This window comes from Synchiropus splendidus, chromosome 13 (genome assembly GCF_027744825.2).
Source record: "Synchiropus splendidus isolate RoL2022-P1 chromosome 13, RoL_Sspl_1.0, whole genome shotgun sequence".
NCBI classification, from domain to species: Eukaryota; Metazoa; Chordata; class Actinopteri; order Syngnathiformes; family Callionymidae; genus Synchiropus; species Synchiropus splendidus.
The window spans coordinates 276,873-301,893 of NC_071346.1; the positions used below are offsets into that span (position 1 = coordinate 276,873).

Genomic DNA, 25,021 nt, shown 5'->3' on the forward strand with positions numbered 1-25,021 from the left:
CACGTCCGCCTCATTTAGTGGAATTCTTCCAAAATGAAAGTGACATTCTGGACGTTTCATTGATTCTACAATTGTCACATTCAACCATCAGATACTGAGGAGCATGAACTTTTATTTCTGAACATTTGGATTTGAAAAATGTCACCTGAAACAGAATCATTTGAAAGAGGACATTTCAAGTGGGAGCACCATGACTTCCGGACTGGGCTTCTTCAAGAGGCTAACAAATGTCGTACGGGTGAACAGTTTGGAGAAAGAAGCCGAGTCCTGGCTCCGCCCCAGAGCTCTGCTCGGAGGCTGGACGAGGCCACCAGTGAGCGCGCGGCTGCAGCCAGAAGGCAGTGAAAGAGCCGACAACAGTGAGCTCTGGGGCGGAGCCAGCACCAGCTCACAGTGTCGATGCTTCCAGGACGCAGCAGAGGCTCTGACCTGCTTCCTGGTGTTTCCCTCTCTGCCCCACTTCAGCCTCACAGCTTTCCTTGGAGCTCCCCAGTAAACAAGCCACGTGTCACAGTTGCACACTCTCCGTGACTAAAGCTCAGACAAACATCCCTGGTGAGAGCGGCGGTCGGGGGCCGTGGCTCTGTCTGCACATCCTCCGCTTGATTTACTGACTGTTTAAAGGCAACAGCCAATGAGATGGGAGGATAAAGCCAGACCTTTAGGCGCCTCCAATGTAAGACTGGATTAGTCACAGGTGACAACACAGATGTGCAGAAGCCCAATTCATCAGCCACTGGGATCCAAGCCTGCGACCCAGCTTCCTACGGTTAAGAGTTAAGACCTCGGTGTCACCAAGCTAGAGTGGAAGCAGGAGTTTGATGCTGGTTTGGTGGGCGGAGCACAAATGCTGGACATGAAGAAGAATGCTTCACGGCAGATTGTGGTGTGACTGGAGGATGATCGAGTCAGTGCCGGACACGGAACCATCCAGCTCAGCTCGTGGGACGCACGCACGCACGCACTGAAGCTCTCGCAGGGTTCGAAAAACTCTGCCGATGAAGATGATTCATCTCCCTTGCATTTGAACATTTATTATTCCTGCTCTGTCGCAGCCCAGAAAACGGCCGTCAGTCAACCGACTTGAGCTGCTTCAACAACCCTGGAGAGTCAGTGGCAGCACCCGTCTCTCTCTTACCTCGGGTCCCTTTGGGACAGGGCCGCTCCACCGTGGTTCCCGTGTGGGTTTGAGGCCAATCGATGGCTCTCCTCCGGGTGGCCTCGCAGAAGCGCCTGGGCGTAGGTGGCAGCTCGGGGAGCACAGGTTCCAGCGTTGCAGAACCACGCCTGTCCTCGAAGGGATCGCGGCCGTCCCTGGGGTCCGCCCCGCCCATGGTGGTGTCACCTTGGCCTCTCAGGCTGAACGCTGCGGTGGTGCTCACGGCCGTCGTGGCTTTGGGTGTGGGCGACAGGACGGAGGAATCGGCCGGCGTCGGCACTGGCAGAGAAAAGAGAGAGTCAACCTTCCCTGGACATCTCCTCTCGAATCAATGGAGCTCGCCTGTCTCCTGTTATTGTTGCTTGGGTTAAATGAGAACAGCACTGGTCACCGATTTCTTCCCAGCAGAGTCGCTGCAGCGAGCCGATTAAAGCTGCCTGAATTTGACTCCCTGCCTGCTCCGTCTCCGCCGCCTTGATAAGCCTCCTGTTTGGAAGGTGAATTGTGCCGACATCAGCAATAACGCCGGCGAAGCAAATCTATAGGTGATGATTGTGTGCAGAGGCGCTTGAGGGGTGTCGCGGTGGAGAATCGCTGCATGTACACAGATGCTTATCTAGCTGAGATGAGAGAGGAAACAGCAAATCTTTACCAAAGCCCTTCTGCGTGTGCAAAGTCAAACAGCTATACATGTGGGGACCAATTCTTGTAAACACCTTTTGCTGGTCCCCACAAATTTGAGGAACGTCCAAAAAAAACCGGGTGATTCTAACTGAGTCCAGAGTCCTGGTTCAGGCGAGCCATGTGTTTAGGGGGAGAGGCTGGCGGAAGGTCCCCACAAGGACAGAGAGACCCACGTGTGCACAGCGACTGATTCTGCACACCAGCAGGCCACATGTTGAATAGTCCCATGACAGAGACTCGGCGGCAGGTGACTCTGACAGGGGAGGCAGAGTGGCCCACCGTCCTCAAGTAGAATATCGCTAATCGATTGGCCGTCTAGCACTTAGCGAAGAAGAAGACGTAGCGGGCCCTGATGCCATTAGGGGCCGAGCTGGAGGTTGTGAGTCCATTACAGGAGGAACCATCTGGAATCCCCACAGTCATTAAGAGTCAATTAACCAGGACGCATGTTTCTGCACTCACGGTGCTGCTGCACTCCACCTTACACATTCAGACCTCCACATCACTTCTGACGCAGAGAGGCGATGCAGCAGGGCCAAACCAGCCCACTGCACCGGTGACTGCGCTGCATCACACCCTTTGGTCCCCTGGAGCCCAACAGATCTCAGGTCAGCGCTGGAGTCCACGGCTGCAGTTGGCTTTGCCCATCATGTGATGGTCACCAAGTTGGCCGAGGACAGAAGAGCACAGACCTTTGCAGGAAGCAATGAACCAGCTTTGCACCGTCTTCAGCCAAGTAGCGAGGCCATCTGAAGGGAAGAGCAGGGAGAGAAGCCCTGCTCTGCTGCCGTCTGAGAGACTGATGTGAAGCAGGACAGAGGTCGGGATCAGACCTTCTGATCTCCTGAGTCCCGGGACGTGAATTCCACGGACGCAGAGAGCCCCTCCCCGCTGGTCGACTGAAGCAAGCCAGAGACAACTGCGCCGCATGATCCTCAACACCAACTCCTCCGAACAGCAGGGATCGGTGCAGGAGAGAGTTCTCGAGAGAGTCTCCAGCAGGAAGCATCATGGAGGCCACTGCAACTGACTCTACTGGAAGATAGAGAGCAGCTTGGTGTTGAGAATGGAGCGGCTCCCAGGCACATGCAACCTCATGTTGTCTGAGACAGGAGGGGCCCAGACCAGCGTGCTGACATTTAACTCTGTGACCTTCTCTCCCGACTAATTACCTGTAACTAATGGCTGCAGTGTTGTGAGCATGACAAGCAGATGACTGCTGCGCGTCAGAACCTGCCGCAGGCTCAGAGGAGAGCTAACTCCTCAAACATTCCCTGGAGCAGCGGCTGAATCTGGGGGCCGACAACCGACTGTGGCGCCGCAGCAGCCCGTATCCATCTCTGGGACGCTGGAGCAGCAAAGCGGAGGCCCGGCTCTCCAAACTACCGTCTCTCTCAGAGAGTTTTCAGCTGGACGTCAGAACGCCACCCACGGCCCTCAGGCTTGAATTGGCCAGGCCCCTGCTCGCGCCCAGCAGCGGCTTCAAACTCACCATCTCAAAGAACCAGAGCCGCTTCTCTCAGCGCTCCTTGACTGTGTTTAAGGCGCCCACCTGTTGATGACTTGCGTTTCTATTCCTGCATTTATTGGCTCGGATCATAATGGCCCTCTTCACCACCACCAATTGAATCGAATTTCTTTGTTATTTATTCTTGCAGTTTCCCACTGAACATTAATATTGAGCTCCTTTAACTTTCTTTCAGATGTGTCTTCTTACCCTCCATTTTCTTGAGCAGGTATTTATAATGCAGTGACTTTACCATTGGAGAACGCGTTATTGTATTTTGTATCGTCATCTTTTTCTGAATCAAACAGGTTGCAAAACAAACTCTGACCTGCGCAGGCTGCTCTGCTCAGATCCAACTATGGAGGCAACATCATGATGTCAAAAGCAGTGTGACTTTCATGTTTTCTATCAGTTTATGAGATTCATATCTCATATATTCTACTTTTCTGAAGATGCTACAAGAGGAGGATAAATGTGAAAACAGCTTTTATTTCCTTCAAATAAGAAGACAACAGTGCAGCATTCTGCGGGGGAAAATGCACTTGATGTGCCAAAGTTTTTTTATTGACTGGGGAAAGGTGTGATGATTCATGACCTGACTGCGCTGATTCAATACGCTCACTTAATACAATCTAACGGCCAGACTAGTTGGGTTGGAGAATGAGCAAAGCTGAGCCGCTCCACAGGCTGAGCTCATGTGCATCTCCCTCCTGTGAGGACGGGCCACTCCCACAGATCCAGTCCAGTCTTCTGGAGCCAGGATCCAGCCACCTGCTCTCCCGAGGAGCACCTGTGGATCTGCGTGGCGGCGCTCACTGACCCTCACAGTCCAGGATTTCTGGCACAAAATGGGGCTCGGAAAGCGGTTTGTTGACATTTGAAACATCTTGTTGAACTGCATGGTAGCATGACGTCAACGTACATCGCCGATGATCCAGCTGTCACTTCACTTCAAATCAGTAATGACACCACGTCACCCAGTGGAAGGAAGGATGCACTTCACTGTCACTGTTGTGGAAACCACCCTTCACACTCCTCTCTGACGGTTTGGACAGTGGTTCGCGCGCGCAGGAAGCTGTGAGCTGCTGCAGACTGGCTAACAGCGCTGCTCCCTGAGAGCCTGCAGGGGGCGTGTGGCCTCCTCTGGCCTGCGCCCAGCCCACAACATTCCTGGGTTTGCTCAGCAGCAGCGATTAGCCGCTGCTTCTCTCCTGGGACAGTGAGGTCGCTCGCTTTGATATGCTGAATAGTGCCACTAAGTCAATCACGGAGCGGTCAGTGCGCCGCACAGAAACTCTTCCAAGTGACTCGCGGCTCTCTGGGGTGGGTCGGTGTCAGCTGACCTGACCATGACAAAACATGGCCCAGCACAATCGCAGGACTCCAGCTCCCCGGTGCGTCATGAGGGAGAAATGACCTCCGCGCAGCCGGGAAGGCAACGCCATCTACCTGTCCACACACATGCTCGTCATCAGAAAAAAAAGCAGTGACAACTCAAGCTGTTTTCAATGAGTTTGCTGCGATCCTCCCGAGGAGGGACGAGCGCCCCCGATTCCAGAGCCCCACGCCGGTGAATGTTCAGCAAACCTGGCTTGAAGAGCAGCCATTTTTCTTTTGGGGTGAATGAGGCAGAGGATAAATGAGAAGGTGCCAGAGTGGACGCCGGGCTGATCACCGCGCCACCCGGGGTCACACTTCCTGCCTCAGTGTCGGTCCACTTCTCTCTCTTTCCCTCACTGTCAGCTGCTTTTATCATCATCATCAGTGAAGAAATGACTTGCTTTTTTGAAGCCTGTTCTCAGTCCTTCAGCAAAGAGAAGAGAAACCGAAAGCATCAGCACCTCTGGTTTGTAGTTTGGGGTCTGGCGCCACCGTCCTGATCCAGGCGAATGAAAACAACAGCTAAGGCCCGGGTTAGTGACAGGCAGGTTTGCTTCAGCGTGAAGCCTTGGACCTTGAAGAGAGCTCCTGTCAACATGACCCCTCCAGACAAACAAACATCCACGTGAAAATGGCTACAGCATGTGACAAAACAGGCACCTTTCTTCATCCGACATCAACGCAAGCGTAATGCAAATATGCTGGGCGGAGCCTCCGCACCAGCGCAGGCGATCGAGGAGAAGCTAAGTGGGAAAGGAAGCCGCTGGAGAAGCTGGCCCCGAGCCCCATGTAGCCAGATATCAAGCTGAGCTGTAGGAGTGAAAAGAGCCCGGGTGACAAAAGAAAGCCAAGGCTGCCCAACACCGACTGAGTGACAGCGTGGCACAGCTACGAGTTCAGCCGTAATAACACATGTATGACAATAATGATCAGAATCCTCACAACATTGCCATCGTAGTGAAGACAAAGAGGGAGTAAAGATGAACCTGCGCTCCTGATAATGCACTCAATGAACGTGCTTGAGACGCAGCAAACTTTAGCGCGGTAATCCAAAGTGCTTGAGAGCTGTAGCACATAAGCAATGGCACTTTGGCCGTAACAGCAGTCAAACCGATGCGGCTACACCACTGAAGCCACGAGAAATATTCATATCATCACAAAAAATTGGGCCACAATAGCTAATTAGCTGAGGCCACGTTAGCATCTTAGCCACCTTTCAAGAGCTTATGGCGCTGGAGCAAATGTTATGACGAAGAATGAGCAATCCATCTCAACAAGAGCTGTGGAAGAGCTGTGAGAACAAGACCCAGGGCTGGTCAGTGCACCTCTCCAAGAACCAAGCCTGGGTTCCTCTGTGAGACAGACGCCCGCGAAAACACACCTCCGTAGCACAGCTCTCTTCAGCACCAAATACGCTGCACCCTCCGCTGCCTTCTCACACACTGTCTCGCTTCCTGAAGCCACTGCCGATTTCAACCTTGGTCTTCCTGCCTCCTCACAAAGAGTCATTGCTGGTAATAAAGGGCAGAGCAACAAACCACACAAGCTCAGGCTCTTTTCCGCTTGCTACTCCACTATATTCAGGTGTACGTGACGAAAGGCTCGGCGCACACGGCGTCCACACGACATTGTTGCTGGAGGATGAGGCAGGGAAATGGCTGCTGGGCCGGTCCTGAGCAGGTTACAGGGGCTGAAACTGGATCGGGCGCCGCAGGGGCACAACTCCACACGGAGGAGCTCAGGTGGCCGCGCAGTGACGGCTCAGGCAGACCGCTACCTGCACCCAAAGTAACTGCCTGCTCCAAATAGTCGACTGCCATTTCAAAACAAACAGGCTTCGAATGTCAATGGGACGGACGTCAAGTGTGAGAGGTGAGGCCAACACTTCTCGCGGCCCTCTAGGGGGCGCTCGTGGCCCAACCACCCAGCCCTGTGGTTAAGAATCACTGCTATAAAGTATCCATAAATGAGTTTCCAGTGATTGAACGTGTCCCAATGTCTGTATGCAGCCATTAGCATTTCAGTGAGAATCACATGACATTTCTCATAAGCTGGATCAGAGCTAGCAAGGGCGCTGGAGAGCACCACGGGCTGCTCGGGCAGATGGGAGGACACACACAGGCAGACAAGCGCTCTCGTGTGAGTCAGGCGAGGATGTGGGAGGAAACTGGAGTCCACCAGAGGAAGCCACGGAACACGCTCAGGTAGGAGACGAGAATGAGCCGCGGTGTTTTAGAAATACGCGGCAGTGTACACTCCAAACAGTGGCATTCAACGTGCACTGGACTGGACTGGAATGTGTCTTTCACGTATGTTAAGTGAAAATGTGCAGCCAAGTGCACAGCTGGGTTTCAAGCTGAAAATGGCCCAGCTTAGCAGAAACACCAGCCGCCGATGACAGATATGCGAGGCACGCAGCAGGCTGCACGGCTGCTTTTCTTGACGTTTCACGCTGCTAAAATGAGGCCGAGAAGCATTGGGACGGAGCCGTTGGTGTTTGGGCTTCAGATCAACGCCAAGTCATTTTCTCTCCGCGTCACTTTCCAACCAACTGCTGGCTCATCTGACTGGTTCTGTTTGGCCACTGACTGGACGGACATCAGTTGGAGTGCGTGCACATCACAGACAGTGCTTTCATGGCATGAGCTGCTTCGACACAGCTCACAAATCTCCACCGCGCATCATGGACCGGTTCTAAGGCTTTGGCTGCAACAGAAGTGGTCAATGAGGGGAATGATTTCAGTTGGAGCTCCACCGTGACGTTCCTCTTAGCTGGGCGGCTTGGTGGCAAGTGTCTTTCAGCCCAGCAGTGAACAGAAGAGGACGGCCCTTCAGCACCTGCCCAGCAGGTCTCCGTCCCTTCCGTCTCACCCTCCTCAGCTCCACACCGTCACCATCATGTTCCACACAGGAAAGCAAGAGACCTGCCTCCGTGTTGGAGGGAACGTCTCTGGCTGGTCCATGAATCTTAATGGGCACAATGAATTTCTTTTAGGCCTCAAGTGGCCGAGACAGAAAGGGAGAGGGAGACATCAGATCAGCCTGCAGCACAGGCTGCTTCAGTTCAGTGCCATATCACGGCCGCCATGAATCCTCCCAGCCAGGCAGTCAGGAAGTTAGAGGCGCTCTCCAGGAGAAGCCTAATAAACAAGAACCAATTACTTTCAAGTGCCATTCACAAAGCGCAGACCAGAACTGCTGGCCATCTCGAGCTGCCTCTCTCCGTCCCCCTCCCTCTCTGGAAAAAAAACCTCCCCCAAAAACATGCTCCGTAGTACTGTGTAGTACTGTGTAGTACTGTGTAGTACTGCGTAATACTGCGTGGTACTGTGTAGTACTGTGTAGTACTGTGTAGTACTGCGTGGTACTGTGTAGTACTGCGTAATACTGCGTGGTACTGTGTGGTACTGCGTGGTACTGCGTGGTACTGCATAGTACTGCGTGGTACTGCGTGGTACTGCGTGGTACTGTGTAATACTGCGTAGTACTGTGTGGTACTGTGTAGTACTGCGTAGTACTGTGTAGTACTGCGTAATACTGCGTAGTACTGTGTGGTACTGTGTAGTACTGTGTGGTACTGTGTGGTACTGTGTAGTACTGTGTAGTACTGCGTGGTACTGTGTGGTACTGTGTGGTACTGTGTAGTACTGTGTAGTACTGCGTGGTACTGTGTAGTACTGCGTGGTACTGTGTGGTACTGTGTAGTACTGTGTAGTACTGCGTGGTACTGCGTAGTACTGCATAATACTGTGTAGTACTGTGTAGTACTGCGTGGTACTGCGTGGTACTGCGTAGTACTGCATAATACTGTGTAGTACTGTGTAGTACTGCGTGGCACTGCGTGGTACTGTGTGGTACTGTGTAGTACTGCATAATACTGTGTAGTACTGTGTAGTACTGCGTGGCACTGCGTGGTACTGTGTGGTACTGTGTAGTACTGTGTAGTACTGCGTGGTACTGCGTGGTACTGCGTAGTACTGCATAATACTGTGTAGTACTGTGTAGTACTGCGTGGCACTGCGTGGTACTGTGTGGTACTGTGTAGTACTGGCCAACCAGGAAGGCTGTTTCAGTTGGCCGTTTCTGCATATACACCGTGCTTCTAACAAAAAACTACTTGAGTTTGTTTCTCAGAACAACACTTCAAGAAGATGCTGGGAGCAAAGCAAAGGTTCAGACACACGCGGCATCACAGTCACTGACCTGCTCAAGAAAAGCACCCAGAGGGCACAGACCTCAGCCAAGCAGCTCCCCTCCAACCACAGCGGAGGCTCTCACAGACGGTCGGCGGCAGCAGTGTGGAGCCAACTGACCCACGGCTACATGGGAGGCGCCTGCTGGAGTCTCCGCAGGCCATTCAGAGAAATATTTTCTGATCAGTGAGCGGAAGCAGGTGCACCGTTTCGTCCTTCCCTTCATGTCATAAGCCTCGGAGGTGGATAATTATGATAATCCTGGTGTTAATGACACGTCTGTCGGAACAGCAAGTTTAGCTGGCTCTGATCTCGCTTCCCAACACACTGGTTGCACAGGAGAAACGCAGCAAGTGAGGAGCCCTGGGGGGCGGAGTCCTGGTGCTAGAACGCTTCCAGGGAGCGGCGGGAAAACAAACAGACGTGTTGACCAGGGGCCAGAGTTCAGGAGCACGCGGGCTCCACGGCGCCCCCTGCAGCAGCGGCGGGGCTCAGTTTCCCGCAGGCGGCGCCTTCTGAACATGCAGGGCTGAGCTGGGCTCTGAGCCAGCGAGGCGGCCTGATGCCCAGGTCCCAGTCTGGCGACACACACGTGGCCTCGCAGCACGTCACACATCCGTTGCAGCCCCTGCCCACACTCACCGCTGTCACTGATCTCTGTGAAGGACTTTGTTCCTCAGCCGTGATTCACCTCGTGCTACTTTTCTCCGCTCCTCTTCAACCTGCTGCTTTTAAAGGAATCTTGGCTGCAACAAAAGCCGAGCAATTTTCTCCTGATCCGTTACAAAAACTCGGTGTCGGTGGAGCTGATGGTGTAGCCATGACAACACCAAACCCAAGGTAAGAGACAGCCACCGTGGCACTGTGCCTCTGCGCCGCCATCAGAGAGCAGCTCAGCCTTCACCACGGTTCTGGAGGAGCCCAGCCATGAAGCCGCCGCGGCCTGCTGCAGGGTAATGAAGACGCACGACGGTCCCACTGGGAGCTATCAGTCACTCCGAGGTGAGTCTGTCGCTTCGGTCAGAAAAGGAGGCCGGCGCTGATGAAATCCCACACAAGCAAGTCACGCGAGCGTGTGGTCACCCGGGTCCTCCACCACTGGACCCGCCCACCCGGCAGCCTTGCCCACACCTGTGGACAGGTGGTGAACTGCTGCCATCAAAGCGTCACCCTGAAGGGGCAGCTGATCTCATCGAGCCGCTCCATGACACCTGAGCAGCACTTCAGTACTCGGATCAAGAGTATTCAACAGCGGCTTTACCAGCCCAGTTCCAATGGCATCCAGGACAAAAGACACTTTTTGAAGCCAGAGATTCAGGAGAAGACTGTCAGAGACCTCTCTCTCACCATTCTGCTGAGGATGTGCAGAGTTTGAACTGAACGATCGTGTTCTGTGTGAAACGAGCATCAGACAAAGCACTTTTCCTTCGACGTCACCCCCCTCCCCTCAGGAACTGAGCCACACATGGAGAGGAAGAGTGGGGGGGCCTTACCTTCAGCGGGGTCCCCGGGAGCGAAGTCCAGGTCGTAGCGCAGCACGTAGAAGTTATTCCACACATAGAGCTGGTTGTCTCTGGGGTTGTAATCCACAGCGGTGATGTACTGCTGCTGGTTGGGGAAGGGCATGTCGCTGTACTGGCCCTGACTCAGCTTGGTGTTGTAGACGTAATCGATTTGGCTCCTGCTGGCGTCGCTCTCGCTCTCCTCGTAGGTGGAGCGCACCACGTGAAGCACGCCGCACACCATGAAAGCGTTGGAGGCAGAGCGCTTGTCGTACGCCGTGTCCCACGTGGCCTCGAAGCGCAGCGTGTACGGGTTGAGCTGGCTCACCACAATGCGCCCGTTGTTCTGCTCGGTGGCGTAGATCACCCACAAGCCCCGCTCGTCCACGGCCAGGTCAATGTCCGTCTTTCCGCCCCAGCGATACGGCGACGTGTCATGATAGTTAGCGTTGTTGACAATAGCTTCGCCGCTTTTAATGCGCGTACGAAGGTCAAACTTGACAATGTTGCGCGTGCGCTCCTTGTTGAAGAAGATGGCGCCGTCGTACGCTACAAAACCGGTGCCGTCCACCCGGTGTGGGAGTTTGTACGTCGTGGTTTGGCGGCCATTTTTGAAGTCCTCCAGAGAGGCATACTCGATCAGCGTGTCAGTGCGGTACGGGGTCCAGGGCATGAAGAAGACTTTGTCGGCAGCCTGCAGCGGGTCTTTGCACCACGAGCCAGCCTGCTGCTCCGCCTCATACAGGAAGGTGGCATCGCCGATGCCCTTCAGGATCCCGGGACAAATGAAAACTAGTGGTGCAGAAGAGAAGGTGGCACGTTAGACCATATCAGAGGCGTCATTCTCGTGGCTGTACGGCTCAGAGGCAGGACAGGGAGACTGCGACTCTGGAGGCTCTTTTGATCGTCTGCCATGATAAACGTACAACAGACATCGAAATGACTGAACGTGCATTCAAGCCTCTGCTGCTAGATCCTCACAGGAACCAACAAATAAGAGATAAAACAAACAAAAACAAGGTCAAACTGAACCTGTAAGTGAAACCAATGGAGGAAGGAGTGGCAGGAGAAGTGACCTACACACTGCACATGCACACTCGGACACACGTCGTCAACAACAGGCTGTCGATGCAGAGGCAGAGGTCAAAGAAAAGCGCAGGGGAAGAGAAACTTTCACTACTTCTGTCGCAGAAAGGACAGGAAGTTACCACTGATGGGTGAGAGAGGTCGCGGCAGGTCGCCCACCCCGAGGGTCTGGATTCATTCGGATTGACTTTTCCCCCCTAAAGTTTCTCAGCCCGTGCCAGACTCGCTCAACCATCACTGCTATTTGACTTCACGTGCTGTGGGCGGAGCAGGACGAGGGCCAAGCAAAGGGATGAAGACAACAGTCCTCCTCCTTTCAGGAGGGCGAAGCAAGAGCCGGGGGGCTGGACCCGCTCTGCAGTCTAGCCGCTCTCAATTTGTTTGGATTGAATGGATGCAAACAATCTTTGGGCTGGTTTAGTATCCCACAGATGGAAGAAGACGTGAACGCAACACCACACAAGACGGGACCAGGAGAGGGGAGGCAGTGCGGACCAGACCACTCATTTACCTTTTTGCTCCACTTCTATTTCAGGCATTGGGAAAGAAAGCAAGAAGAGTGCAAAGGGGAGAGAAAAGGTTATATGGTAAGTCATCTGGCAGCCACAAGAGGAGAATGAGTTGGGAGATGGGGCGACGCCTCAGCGAGCCGCGCTGCGGAGGAGCTGGGAAGAAGAGGTGTTTTTAAGAAAATCCAACGCCCATCCGTCCTGGGGTACAAAAACAAGTTATGACATGAGGTGCGCACCAAACTCCGGCATCCAACAGCACGTCACGCCGGCTACTGTGGAGGCAGGAAATAGATAGCTTTAATAAGACATCCAGCCCATAAGAGCGCAGGTTTGGACTGAGGGCGGAATCTGCTGCAACTTCACAAACACGGATCAGAAGTCGTCTCCAAAGGTGCGCGCCCACACACTCAGAACATGACGCAGGGCTAAGTTGAGTGGGTCAGTGAGGCGGAGAGAGGAGCAGCACATGAGATGAGTGAGTGGTGAGCGGACGGGCTCCTGTGGAGGGAGGAGCCAGAGGGAGCGGGCAGGAGGCTCTGGAGGTCTGGTAGAGAGAAGAGCCGGTCAGTGAGAGGGGCTGCCGGCGTCTGCCAGCAGGGAGAGAAGGTAGCTTCAGTTCAACGATAACCTCTCATATTTGAGGAACCATCTCCGAACGTGGGCCTCAGACCCGAGTCCCTCACTGATGTGGTTTCAGCAGGGCCGAGCAGGTGACCCTCCAATGACGCCAGTGATGAAGGATGTCATTAGCGCGAGGATTGTGTTGCGGCGGAATGTTCTTTCTATGAAAAGTGATAAGAGTGAGGCGCTTGACAGAAACCAAATACAATGAAGAGATTTCAAACAGCGTTGCTCAGACTCATGTCTGTCCAGGCCGGCGGAAATGTCCTCAGCGCCAGCGTCATTTCTCATTGAAAACAAAAAGAGCGGTGTGATTCTGCTCATCGCTGGTTTGCTGAGGCCCGGCAGCATCCGGGAGATGAGAGGAGACTGACTTAATATCCATGGCTGCATATTCATGACAGATGAAGCCAAGTCTTTTAAGAAATGATCCCAAAAGTTGGTGAGTTTTCAGGCTTTCATCATCTGCTAATGTGATGGTCATAGTGATGTGCATGACATTGCTCTACAACACCATCACCTGACGGGCAGGTTTTCTTGGAAGGCACCACCATCATCACTTTAGCCTCAGACTGAACACACAATCATTTCATCTCTCAACCAAGAGCTTATGAACATTTCTGCGTCAGTGTGTAATGAACCATAAGCTGCGGCTGTAACTGTGAGTCGTGGTACAAAACTACCCAGCTACTTCTGAACAGTCCACTGAGCTACCACTATTGCGCTGCCAGCTCCAGCACATGCATGGACATGACCACTATCAAGGTGAAGTGGCGCAGCGCGACAGCAGAGCTCAGCTGCAGGGGCTCCACTGAATCCAGTCGCTGAGGTCGGACACACACACACACACACGCGCACGCACGCATGCGGCACAGCAATGAAGGCAGAGAGACGGAGACCACAGCAGCATGACATGATCAGTGTAATAGGAGATTTGGGTGGCGATACTTACTATAGGGAACACACTCATACTGGACCTCTAAGTACTTGTAGGTGCCAGGACACGGATCAGGAAAGACATCGGAGCCAGTGACAACCACACACTGGGTACGGTTGTTGCACCTAGAGGAAGAGAGAACATTGACCAGAGATTTCTTCACGACGGTACAGAAAACACACAGCAGAGGAGGAGGTCGGCTGGACTCCCAGGGCGAGCACCTTTTCACATGTCACACCTTGGCAAACAGAGAACCGGGTGAGAGAGTTGAAGTCAAGGCGCGTGTGGATGAATGGGAGCATGGATCAGAGGGTGAGTGGACAGCTTGTTGTCGGGAGTTCTCATTGGAGCAGAGCCCACAGGTGTTCTCCATCTGTGACTCTCGCCCAACAAAGCATCCCTCAGTTCATCCACCGCTCATCTAGAGAAATCTGGGTCAGAACCACGCTAAAGTAAGCTGCGTCGCTGACAACAAAGGCAACATGTTGGTTACACGCACGGCTATGAGAGAGAGAGAGAGAGAGAGAAGAGTGAACATCATAAGGCACTGGGAGGAAACACATTCATCTCAGGGGACACCCGCAGTGGGGTGCGTCAGGACGTGCACAGAGAACCGCCACGCTACTGTGGCGCTCAACATGAACTAGCTTCCCAGCTCACTCTTCAGCTAGCTAACGCAGTCCCATGTGACGACGTCACAAGATTGCTCATGTCAGTGGGCAACCTCTCCAACCAGGGTTGCAACGGTTCGGTGACGTCATCCACAACTAAATTTGGTCGACGTCGAGTTGCTGCTGGTGTAAACACACACGGGCTGCAGGATTGTTATTGAGAAGCAGTGAGGAACCTTGTCTGGAATCATTCAGAGAGGTTCATTTCTGCTCCTTTCATTGGTTCCTGACTGAGGTCCGACTGGCCCCAGGCTCCGCCTCACCACCTCCCACTGAGCGGCGTAGTGTTGAAAAGTCACAGCGAGAGGATTGAAGCAACAGCTCCAATAGAAAATAACGGTTAGTTGCAGCCCCACGACCAACACGTCAAAACATTCAATTATGTTTGCCTGGTCCAACAGCATTGATAGGAGTGCCAAACATTCCCGCTCCATCTGGGCACCACTGGCCGACTGAACGTTTGACCTGGACCGACGGCGAGTGTGTGAGTGGCAGGAGGCGGAGCGATGGATGGCAGCGCTCCATGAGACTGGTGTCCAGGACACAGACGCTCTGTGAGCCAGCAGTCTTCCCCACGGTTGACCCTTACCACAGCTCTGCGATGCACCGTGATAAACAGCTGGGAAACAGCTGCGATCCTCACACATCACTGAAAGGTTTGTCACTGCGTTCACTAAAACCTGAGTCGAAACTCCTCGTGTGTTAAGGAGAGAACATGAGCTGGAACCCACACACCCGCTCCAGGGCAATAGTACGAGCAGAGGAGGGATGCTCAGGAAGCAGTGGGCCAAAGCGACTGAGAGGCCAGTCAGTGTCACCAGCAGCAGAGGCCAGCCAGGTGGATCACAGAAGCTCAGTGTGTGCAAGTGCACTGCCGCAGCATGTGGGCGTGGCAGGCGGGGAGGTGTGATGCACGCTGCACGGTCCAGGTTTGAGGTAGAGGAGGAGGAGGAAACAAGAGTGGGGTGAGTCGGGTGGCTCCCGTGCAGGCAGCGGCACTGAGGCATCCGCCACAGAACGATCGGCGACGAAGGAGCACAAGCCAACAGTCTGAAGCCTGAGATGAATATTTCAGAAGGTCAGTGGCAGACGTGCAGGTCGGACATGCAATTCCACTTCTGACTTTGAAAGAACATCAGAAACTCAGGAGGCATTTTGTCTCCACGCAGGCTCAACGTGGCTGCAGAGATAGGTCTGGCCACGCACACGGGCCACGCACGGCACTCGTCCCTGCGGAATAATGGCAGATTAAACATTCCATATCAATAAACATGGCAGACGTCCATTATGAAGGCAGCACCGGCAGACTCCCGCGGGACTGAAGTGCGCCGACAACGCGCCGGCAGGCAAGTTGAAGGCTTCACTTTTATGGCAGTGAAAGGCGGAGAGCGGCGCTGAGAGGAAGCAGGGTCACAGCGGCGACGGCGGATGAGAGCGATCACTTCACTTCAAATGTACCCGCTGATATTTAATTCAGTGTTTGAGCGTGTGACTGACACTTGCTCCCAGCTGAGGGGAGTAATGAGCTGCTGCAGCAGGATCCACATGCTTCTCCCTTCAATGCCGGGGCTCATTTGAATAGTCTGCTGAGAAGACAACTTTTCTCATGACACGTTTAAGCAGCTGTCAACAAAGCATCGTCGTGACTGGCCACCAGTGTGCTTGACATGGGGCGATTTATTTATGGGTTGGTGTTGACAGCGGTGGATGGACGCCGTTGAGTTCTGCTGAGAAGAGCTTATCGGTCGGTTTGGGTTTTTCACAGCTTCGTGCCAGGACATTGGCAGGAGCACTGAAACCCAGCGAGGAGCCAGGCCCGTGAGCTGGAGTCCGCCAGGCTTCTTTCATTGGCTTCCCACGTCTCCCCTGCGCTGAAGTGTCCGGCTCATCGTCCTTCTAAACTCGTCTTCTACATCCAGCAATTACAATCTCCACACCAGCACAACTTGCCAAAATGATATCATCAGCAAGATCTACTTCAATCATCTCCACCACGTCCAGGAGAAGGGCCGTGTCGTGGGCGAACTGTGGCGGCCTATTGAGGCGCGGGTTATCGCAGCCCGTCCTCTGTTGCTCTCGGCCGCCCATGACGCCCGCTCCGCAGCGTTAAAGAGCCACACCTGACTCAGGCTTTGAGTTGAGAGAACATCCTTCCTCGTCTACTTCTCTGAGTGGAACATCTGCAGCGCCCCCACCCCCCCACCCCGCCCCCGCAGCGGCTCGGCTGTCGATGGAAAGTGGGTCAACTTTTGGAAAGGCTTGGGGCTCCTCGGTGTAGCTTGGCTCTCAGAAGTGAGGAGAATGGATTTGACGTGGTCCCCACCATATCTGGGCCGACGGAAGTGGCAGAAGTGGAACTGGCTGTCCACCGACATTTGTGACTCCAGTCCGAGTGCGAGTCACAAACGCGTGGCGATGACCACTGAAAGACGCTCCGACGCAACACGGCACAGTCACATGACTGGTCCTCAGTGAGCATCATGATGGACCCGGCTCTGGGCAGCATGGCTTCTTATTGTGGGTCCATGCGCAGAAGTTTTTGATTTGACTGGATTTGATTTTACTAACGTAGCTGAAGTGCTCACTCAGACCTGTTTCCGGTCAGAGGTCACGTGTTGCTTGTAACTGTACTCGATCTGTAAATGGACTCATTTCAACGTTTACTCCACAGACAAACGTGTCTCATGAAAACACATTCCTCTTCATGCAGCACATGTGAGGCGAGAAATCACGGGTGGGAGGGAGGTAGGCGGCAGAGAAAGAGAGAGAGCATATCTCACATCCCTCGCTCCCAGCACGATAAACACCCTGCTGACCCTGGGCGACAGCACTGGGCCTCAGGTGGAGGCTTCTCCAATGGCGTGTTGCAGGGGGACAGCAGTCTCCTGCCTCAGAGTCCAGGTCGCTCGGACAGCCGGTGCTTCTGAGACCTGGATCTGCCTGACTGTGTTCTGATGGGCCACAGTGATGAATCCCCATCGGCGTCAGTGCATTGGCTCAGACCTGCGTCACGAGGGTCCCTGAGAGCCGCCTCTCCGCCTCCAGGGGACGATTCAGAGGAAGCAGAGGTCTGAGGCGACAGAAGGACGGGGTCCGTTCCCTCAGGACTCCAGACAGAAACACGCGGAGGTGGAAGGCCCTGAGGTGAGAGATGGTGGGCGAGGACGTGCTCGCTGAAGGGGATCGGGGTGAGGGCGCTGCGTCGCATGTGAAGACCAATCGCTCGGCTTGCTATTGCTTCATGGAGGGCCCCTTAAAAATACAGGCTGCTGCTGCAGCATCGAGTGGCTGTTACGCTCTCGTGACGCTGGGCTGCATGCTGGATGAGGGGCACGGCTGGAGAGCCCCGACACTCCAGCGCACCACCAGCGTTCCAGACAGGGAACCGAGCGCCGATCATGTGACTGTCGGCGGCGCTGATGGTGACTCAAGCTGCAGCGGCGAGGAAGCGCTCGGCTGCCAATTCCTGCCAGTCAGGAATTAATCCCTGCCCCAGTTTTCTCCTGCAGCTCCAACGTGCCACCTCCATCGTGGAAACGGAACCTTCTCAACGCGTGACATGTTGACTAAACCACAGCAGACTGCAGGTGCAGCTCAGTGCAGTCCTCAGATGTCAGACACAGCACTCGAGGTTCACGTCTGACTTCCACTGTCCTCGATGTGGAAACAACAAAAGAAAGAGAATTCCTCCAAACACGGACCTCGTGAGGCCCCCAGTGTGTGAACTGAAGGAGTGTGGCCCCGGTGGGTTCTGCGACAGCCTGCTGCGAAGGGCTTCAGCAGAGAAAAGAAGTGGCACCTTTGTTTCAGGATATGTTCACCATCACATTTATCACTAGTGCCCTGGTTCTATTGACCTTGATTTCATAACGACACACACACACACACACACACACACACACACACACACACACACACACACTCACACTCACACTCACACTCACACTCACACTCACACACACACACACACACACACACACACACACAGACAGACAGACAGACAGACAGACAGACAGACAGACAGACAGACCACACTCACACACACCACACTCACACAGACAGACAGACCACACTCACACACACACACACACCACACTCACACAGACAGACAGACAGACAGACAGATAGACAGACAGACAGACAGACTGACACACACACACACACACCACACTCACACACTCACACACACACACACACACACACAGACACACTCACACACAGACAGACAGACAGACAGACAGACAGACAGACAGACAGACACACTCACACACACACACACACTCACACTCACACACACACTCACAGACAGACAGACAGACAGACAGCATGTGTCATGAATGTGTAGCTGCTCTTGAGAGCAGCAGGAAAACATCTGCTCCGCAGGTCCCGAAATGAAAACCAGCCCCGAGCCTCTCGCAAAGGTCCCTGCCGAAGCCACTGTTTACGAAACAAGATCCCCTCTTTGACCCCGAGCTTTACCTTTGTGATATGATCTTGTAAGCGTCGGGGAGGTAGCAGTTGACATTCTCCATCTGGAAGGGGTCGGCGTCACAGATCTTGTCGTCGGTGCGGCCGTAGTTGGCCGTCTCGATCATGATGACATCACTTCCTGGGCAGCGTAGATCGATGGCGTATCCTTCACAGGAGAGCTCCCTCCTGACCAGGCCGAAGGGCAGAGCTGCCCGGCTGAACCCTGCGCAGCACCAGACGAGACAAGACTTAGAGCAAACACACAGACAACCAGCCACACACACAAACGGGAGAAATCCTCCGCCGCAGTACAAACAGGCCGCAGCGGCCCAATGGTTAGCGCAGTTTTCAACGCGATACGTCCTCCTCCTTCTGAGCTCTTGCATGTTGACTTGGACACCGGGGACCAGAGAAGGAGCGGGGGGAAGCTCCCACCTCCACGGCTGGGCTGAGTGTCACTGTCTCCTCGTGTGTGTCGGCCGCGCGGGTAAGACGGAGGAGGAGGAGGAAAGAAATCAGCCATTTGACAGTGTCAAACAGGAGCCGGAGTGGAGTCGGGGCTCCGCTCGCCTGTCATAAAAGCAGCACGGATCTAATGAGGTGAGCTGAACAAGAGACTCGCGACGCTTTCCTATGTCAGGGCTCCAGTTAGTGCAACTCAAATATGACCTGTCGTCACGCACAGCAACATTCGCTGAAACTATGACAGAACAGAATCCAGTCCTGTCCTTTCTCACTGCCGGAGGAGAAGGAAGCCACGTCCACTGTCGGAGCTTCAGCTGCTCTTCAGATCAGGTGCAGCCATCGTGTTTCTGTCTCACCCCTCTGGGCCGCCATGAGCCAGGTGTGGTGGCAGCAGTGAGTCAGTGAACTGACCTGACCGCTGCTCATCTGTGAGAGTCACCAACTATGGCAAAGCTCTTGGAAAGAAACAATGAAGAAGGAAGTGATGGCGCCCCCTACAGTACAGACTGTTCATGAAAGCACCTGTTGGAGCTGTTTTGAAAATTTCATGGCAATACTTTCATTGACACTTTATTTATATCTTCTGTGGAGTTTAAATAAAATATGTATTTTTTATTTGATGATATTTAGGCATGGTTCTGTCAGTCATTTTTTTCTCTTTCTTTAGTAAATTTGACCACATGCTTTCATGTCATTTCACAAGGTTTGCTTTGTTTACGCATGAGTAGATTCAATATCGTTATTGAGCCCAAATGAAATCAAGAGTCAGTTCTACTGAATGGGCCCCGGGGCCATATATTCTGGGAAAGGTGGGTGAAAGGTTGAGAACCCCTGATCTGAAGTGAGAAAGTCAGAAGCAACTGTCAGAAGACAGCAGCAGGTAAAACCTGAGAGTGTGGAAACGTAAAAGTAATGGCAGACGTCCCTGAGGGGGGCGCTAGCATTTGCTTCCACTACTTAGCCCTTCTTTCGGCCCGTTACTGTTCCCATCCTCCCATTTGCTCCCGAGCATTGTCATGCACGAGAACCCCCCTCCCCACCCCCACTCTAATGACCCCCAGACTTTTGACAGCCTGGCCGACGCTGTTCACATCCTTTCAAGTGCTCTGAGTTGAAGTGATTCCGTCTCACAATTCAAGTCATGGTGACTGCTGTGTGTGGAGCAGAACCTCTCTGGTGGTTCCTTTTCATGACTTGATCCCACTTTCTCAGCTGGTGAGGAAACATCCGTGCAGCTGCACCAGAGCGGGAGGTCACTGCCTCGACTCCAAACACCACAACAACTAACCAAACCTTGCCCAAATGAAGCCTTCGGAATCGGCCTGCGCAATAAATCGATTCTGATTCACCCTAGTGTCTGATCTTTTCAATTTACTACTTTGCTTGGTGAGTTTCACCTCCCAAGCGGCGCTGCAAGCCACCACTTCCTGAGTTCTCACGATGCTCATGGCTTCACCGCGGACACAGTAGTGACTGCTCGTGTGGCTGGTGACAGGATAGAAACTGAAGGAATATGGATGACAAACCAGGAGCTAGCTACCAGAGTCAGCCCCCCCAAACAGCCTCACAATAAACTTGTTCTGAAAACAGAGAGTTTTCTGGGCTCATGAAAGTGAGAGCGCTGGCTCCTCAGCAGCTTAGCAACACCCGCCGGTCCCAGCGTGACATTGGGAGTGATGAGAAATAACCACGAATTTCACAGAGCTAGATGAGCAGCCTTTCTCAGGTGGAGACGGAAACAGAAAGGACCGGATCCCTCACCCTGCGTGGCCACCTGACTCTGGAACTGTCGTCACTGCAGTGCTCTCTGTCACGCAGTGCCGCTACAGTGTGTGAATGAGATTCACCTGCCACGTCTCACGTGGAACTAAATGTCTCTCAGTCGTGTCCTTTTGACAGAATAGTTGCCGCATTCATCAAGGTTTCTCTATTGTCTGCCTTCTTGAAGCAGGACATAAAAAGTGTCTGAACTCAATTGATTCAGTGGTTCATGATTTCACATCACGTGCACAGAAGGTCTCACATTCTGGATGACAAATTCAAAGTCAGTCCATGGTGTGGGTATGGGTGATGGGCAGCACCAATCCTGATCGGAGCGTCCCGACCACAAATCTTTATCAGCACCTCAAACCTCTTTGTTTTGTCATGGTTTATGTGGGCCATAAACTCCATATTTCATGTCAGAGAATCGTGATATCAATTCTTAGCTACAAAATCATGATTCCTATTTTCCCCCGAATAGAGCGGGCCCACTCCGGAGCGCGCTCAGCGCTGCACTGCTCTCAGTCCAGACCAGGCAGACGGGCGGCGGCGGCCCATCCATCAGACGCCGCGGCTCGACTGTCAACACGGCTGAGTGATGGGACTCGCTGGCCTCCCTAACCCACATAGACGCCTCTGCTCACGAGCTCACATCCATTCAGGGCAGTTTCTTGTCCGTACCGGCGGCCGACGGGACAAATGACTTCCTTCTGAAACTGGAGCCATTGATGACTGTCCTGTCGGCCAGGAATCGGCTTTTAACAGCAGCCAACACAGCGCATGGGCTCTGTGGGAAACATGCACTGACCTCCGCCTCTCTTCTGACACCACAGCAGTGGGCCAGGTGAAGGTCTGGACTGGCTGGAGCGTGCAGGAGAACCCACATGGGTCCCATCAAATGAGTCTGGTGATATTTTCTTTAGCTCGTCGCATGAGCTGATGGATCAGCCGTCTTCTGAGCTCACCAGGGGAGGAATGCTAATGCAATGTGGCTTAGCGTTTGAAAAGTTCCACCTTCCTGATCAAGACCCAAAATCCCCACCAAACCAAGGGAGATGCAAACCATGATAAGGCGTGCGCCGACAAAGATCTTCTCTGTGTTGGGGTGGGCTGTGCAGGGTGTTGGAGAGCAGGAGGGCGTGTCTCAGAGAAGTCTGAGGAGCGCTTCATCCTGCTCTGGCTGCTTTGTTGGTGCGCTCAGCTTTGAAGCGGGTGACGGCGACAGAAGGCCACCAGCTGCAGCGACAAGGCCGTCAGAGAAGAAGCCCAGTGCCAGCGAGCGAGAGAAGGTCTCAGTGTTGGCTGCCTCTTGCCTCTTCAAATGAAATGACATGATCAGCAAGAGAGAGAGAGAGCTGCCACGGTGCGGCGAGGAGCTCTCCCACCTGATCATGTATTCTGCTCAGATTGCTCCCGCGGATCTTCCTGCTAAGCCTTCTATTGAGCTGCAGAGAGCAGAGTCCAGGACCGCTTTTCTCTGCTGGAATTCATGGGTGAGCCCCCCCGCGCCATGATACATCATTTGTTTTCAATCAAGACCTGTGAAATGGGAAGCGCCACTCTGAGCCAGATCAGGTGCGTCTGAGAGCAGCCACCGTCACACAGGCACTGAAGATGAATGAGAAACGATCAGAGTGTGGGACATTTGTGGCGCGACAGAGCCCTGCGCCCCCTCCCTGACCCGTCCCAGCTGAAGAACCACAAGCATCAGGCCACACCAGCAGATGCTGCGCTTGGTCCTCAGCAGTCTGGATCGTCGTTTCTGTGCTGGAAGTGGAAGGCGAACGCAAAGATGAAAGCGGTGGTTGGGACCTGCATGAAACAATTGCAGCTGAGAGAGAGAAGAGGCTGCAGGCTGTGTGTGAAACCATGAAGAAGGTTGAAGGTTGAAGCAACGTCAGTCAGCCTAACGCTCACTCTGCACGGGACGGTTGCACGGGACGGTGACAGTAGAGAGCCGGTCAGGCTCAGCGACCGCAGCAGGCCAAGCGCGTTCATCCAGCAGAGACTCACAGTGAAGCCTGCTGAGTCACAACCATGCCGCGGTCGCACCTGGATTCATTTTGCACATGGAGTTGGGGGAGGCCTCCAGAGCGACGGTGCCATGGACGGACAAACAAAGGCTTTGTTCCCCGGCGCCGACCGCAGCTTAAAACAGAGAAAATATACTCTCCAGGCCCCTTCACCTCAGCAACTGCAGCGTATTGACTAAAGAAAATGGAGGGAAAATACTGCCGCATGTTTGGTCAAGCTTCCACAGCGGGCCACTTCAGGAGGGCAGACGGAGCGGCCGGGGCCGACACAGACGGAGCGTTGCTTGATGCTTGTCATCCTCCATTAAGGCTCTTTGGACGGGCTTTTGTGCTCCTGCAAACGGCAAACAGCTGCATGCAAATGGCCCGGCCCCCCTGAGCTGGGCCCCATTGTTCCCAGCTTGGCTTTGACAGGGACACTTTCTTCTCAGGATAAAGGAGGGTGTAGACTCTGGTCCAGTACGAGCGCCCCCGCCGCGGCGGCCGCAGCAGGACGACTTCACATTTGGCTGTCTTCCGACCACTATTGCTGGTCGTCGCCATCACCGGAATAAAAGAGGAAAACCCCAGAGTGGAGCCTTCCTCCAGCAGCAGGGGATGCCTCTCTAATCCAACATCCGGAGGGGCCACGATGGATCTTCAGCCGCAGATCAAGAAATGGGTCCCACCCCTCACCTCCACCCCCACCCCCCAACAAAAGTTTGAATGAAGAATAGGTTTTTTAAGTGGCGAATTGCTCAGGCGCGGGTTACAGTGCTCCTGCAAGTTGAATTGATTTGGACGGAAAAACCTTTCTTTCACTTGTTGAGCATGATTTTAAGAAGCACAAGATGACATTCCTGACACTAGTTTACCAGTTTAGATAAAGTCTGGAAAACGCCTCAGCAGACTGGCACGTCTGCAGCCACTGACCCCGCCGACCCCTCACTGTCACGTGACCATGAGGTCGTTCTCATTTCACCCCCTGGCATCGCAGCCGCCGTCGTCATCATCATCATCATCATCATCCTCATGAATGTCACTAAGCCAACTCTGCTCTAAAGGAGCAAAAAGGGTCCAAGTGCAAAAAGCAGTGAGAGACAAGAGCTTCACTCCAGCTGGGACAAGCAGATGAATCCTTGGGATGAAGGTTGAAGGAGCTTCACTGAGAGGCCAAATGCAAGAGAGCTGCAAAAACCGCACCACACAGGGCCCAGATGCAGCGGGGCTGGGCGCAACATGATCTTAGAGAAGGTGCAACACGTCTGGGCAGCGCCTCGTGTTTCATGTCAACCCTGGAAATCAAGCCCTGCCACACGCCTGGGCTCACCTTGCTGGGAAGCCAGCGTCCGACAGGCCACTGCTATCAGACACGCTGGATTCCGATCGACGTATTCCAAAATAGAAGGCGGTGCATTTGTGGTTGGACGGAGCCCTCCGGGTCGTATCCTGTTCCTCTGAGCTAGAAATTCACTGCTGCCACTTCAAATTCCACTGCCTTGTCTCTTAATTCCCCTCTCCAGTGTTTGCTCCGTGAAAGAGAGGAGGGCGCAGGCGGGGCCCCACCACAAGCACGTTGAGGTGTTTTTCAGGGAGAAACTCAGGAAGGACTTTGTCATGTCAGATGGCAGCATTTGAAGGAGAGCCAGGACCTGCATGTCTGGCTGGTGGATTCAGCCGGGGCAGACTTGTTCTGCGAGGTGGCACTGAGCGTTCGTGCTCAGAGAGGCAGAAAACAAGCCAAGTTGGACAGGCTGCGGGGGCCTGTTGCCTCAGCTGCCGGGGACATGCAAGCTGATCCTGCACGTGCAGTCGGAGCAACATGCCTGTCATGCCACCCGTCGTCACAACCAGCGGAAAACTGTTGGTGGTTCCTGATTTGCCTTTCAAACGCAGGCGTCTTATTTCCATACCAGAGTCTAGTCATCAACGACAGAGCGGAATTCCCAGGCAGGAGTCCTGCACAGGACCAGGGGAACCGGGGTGAGCCACGAGCAGCCAGATCTTTCTGCTGGAAACACTCAGGGTTCCATGCAAGTGGCTGCGTGGCTCTTTCCATGC

At 53.8% G+C, this 25,021-nt stretch overlaps 1 protein-coding gene across 11 annotated transcripts in view; it reads right to left on the reverse strand.

Moving 5' to 3' along the window:
- The window catches only part of LOC128769921 (adhesion G protein-coupled receptor L2-like), a 73,016-nt gene that overhangs the window by 24,562 nt on the left and 23,433 nt on the right, over positions 1-25,021 (reverse strand). For 8 of the 11 annotated variants that reach the window (XM_053884002.1, XM_053884001.1, XM_053883998.1 and 5 more), the window contains exons 3-6: positions 18,732-18,945; positions 13,597-13,706; positions 10,417-11,217; positions 1,139-1,438 (exon numbers count right to left, since the gene is read on the reverse strand). In XM_053884002.1, coding sequence (XP_053739977.1) covers positions 1,139-1,438; positions 10,417-11,217; positions 13,597-13,706; positions 18,732-18,945 — 1,425 coding nt within the window. Of the gene's footprint in view, positions 1-1,138; positions 1,439-10,416; positions 11,218-12,022; positions 12,038-13,596; positions 13,707-18,731; positions 18,946-25,021 lie in introns of those variants that run through there. The other 3 variants (XM_053884004.1, XM_053884003.1, XM_053884005.1) reach the window with 3 other exon arrangements.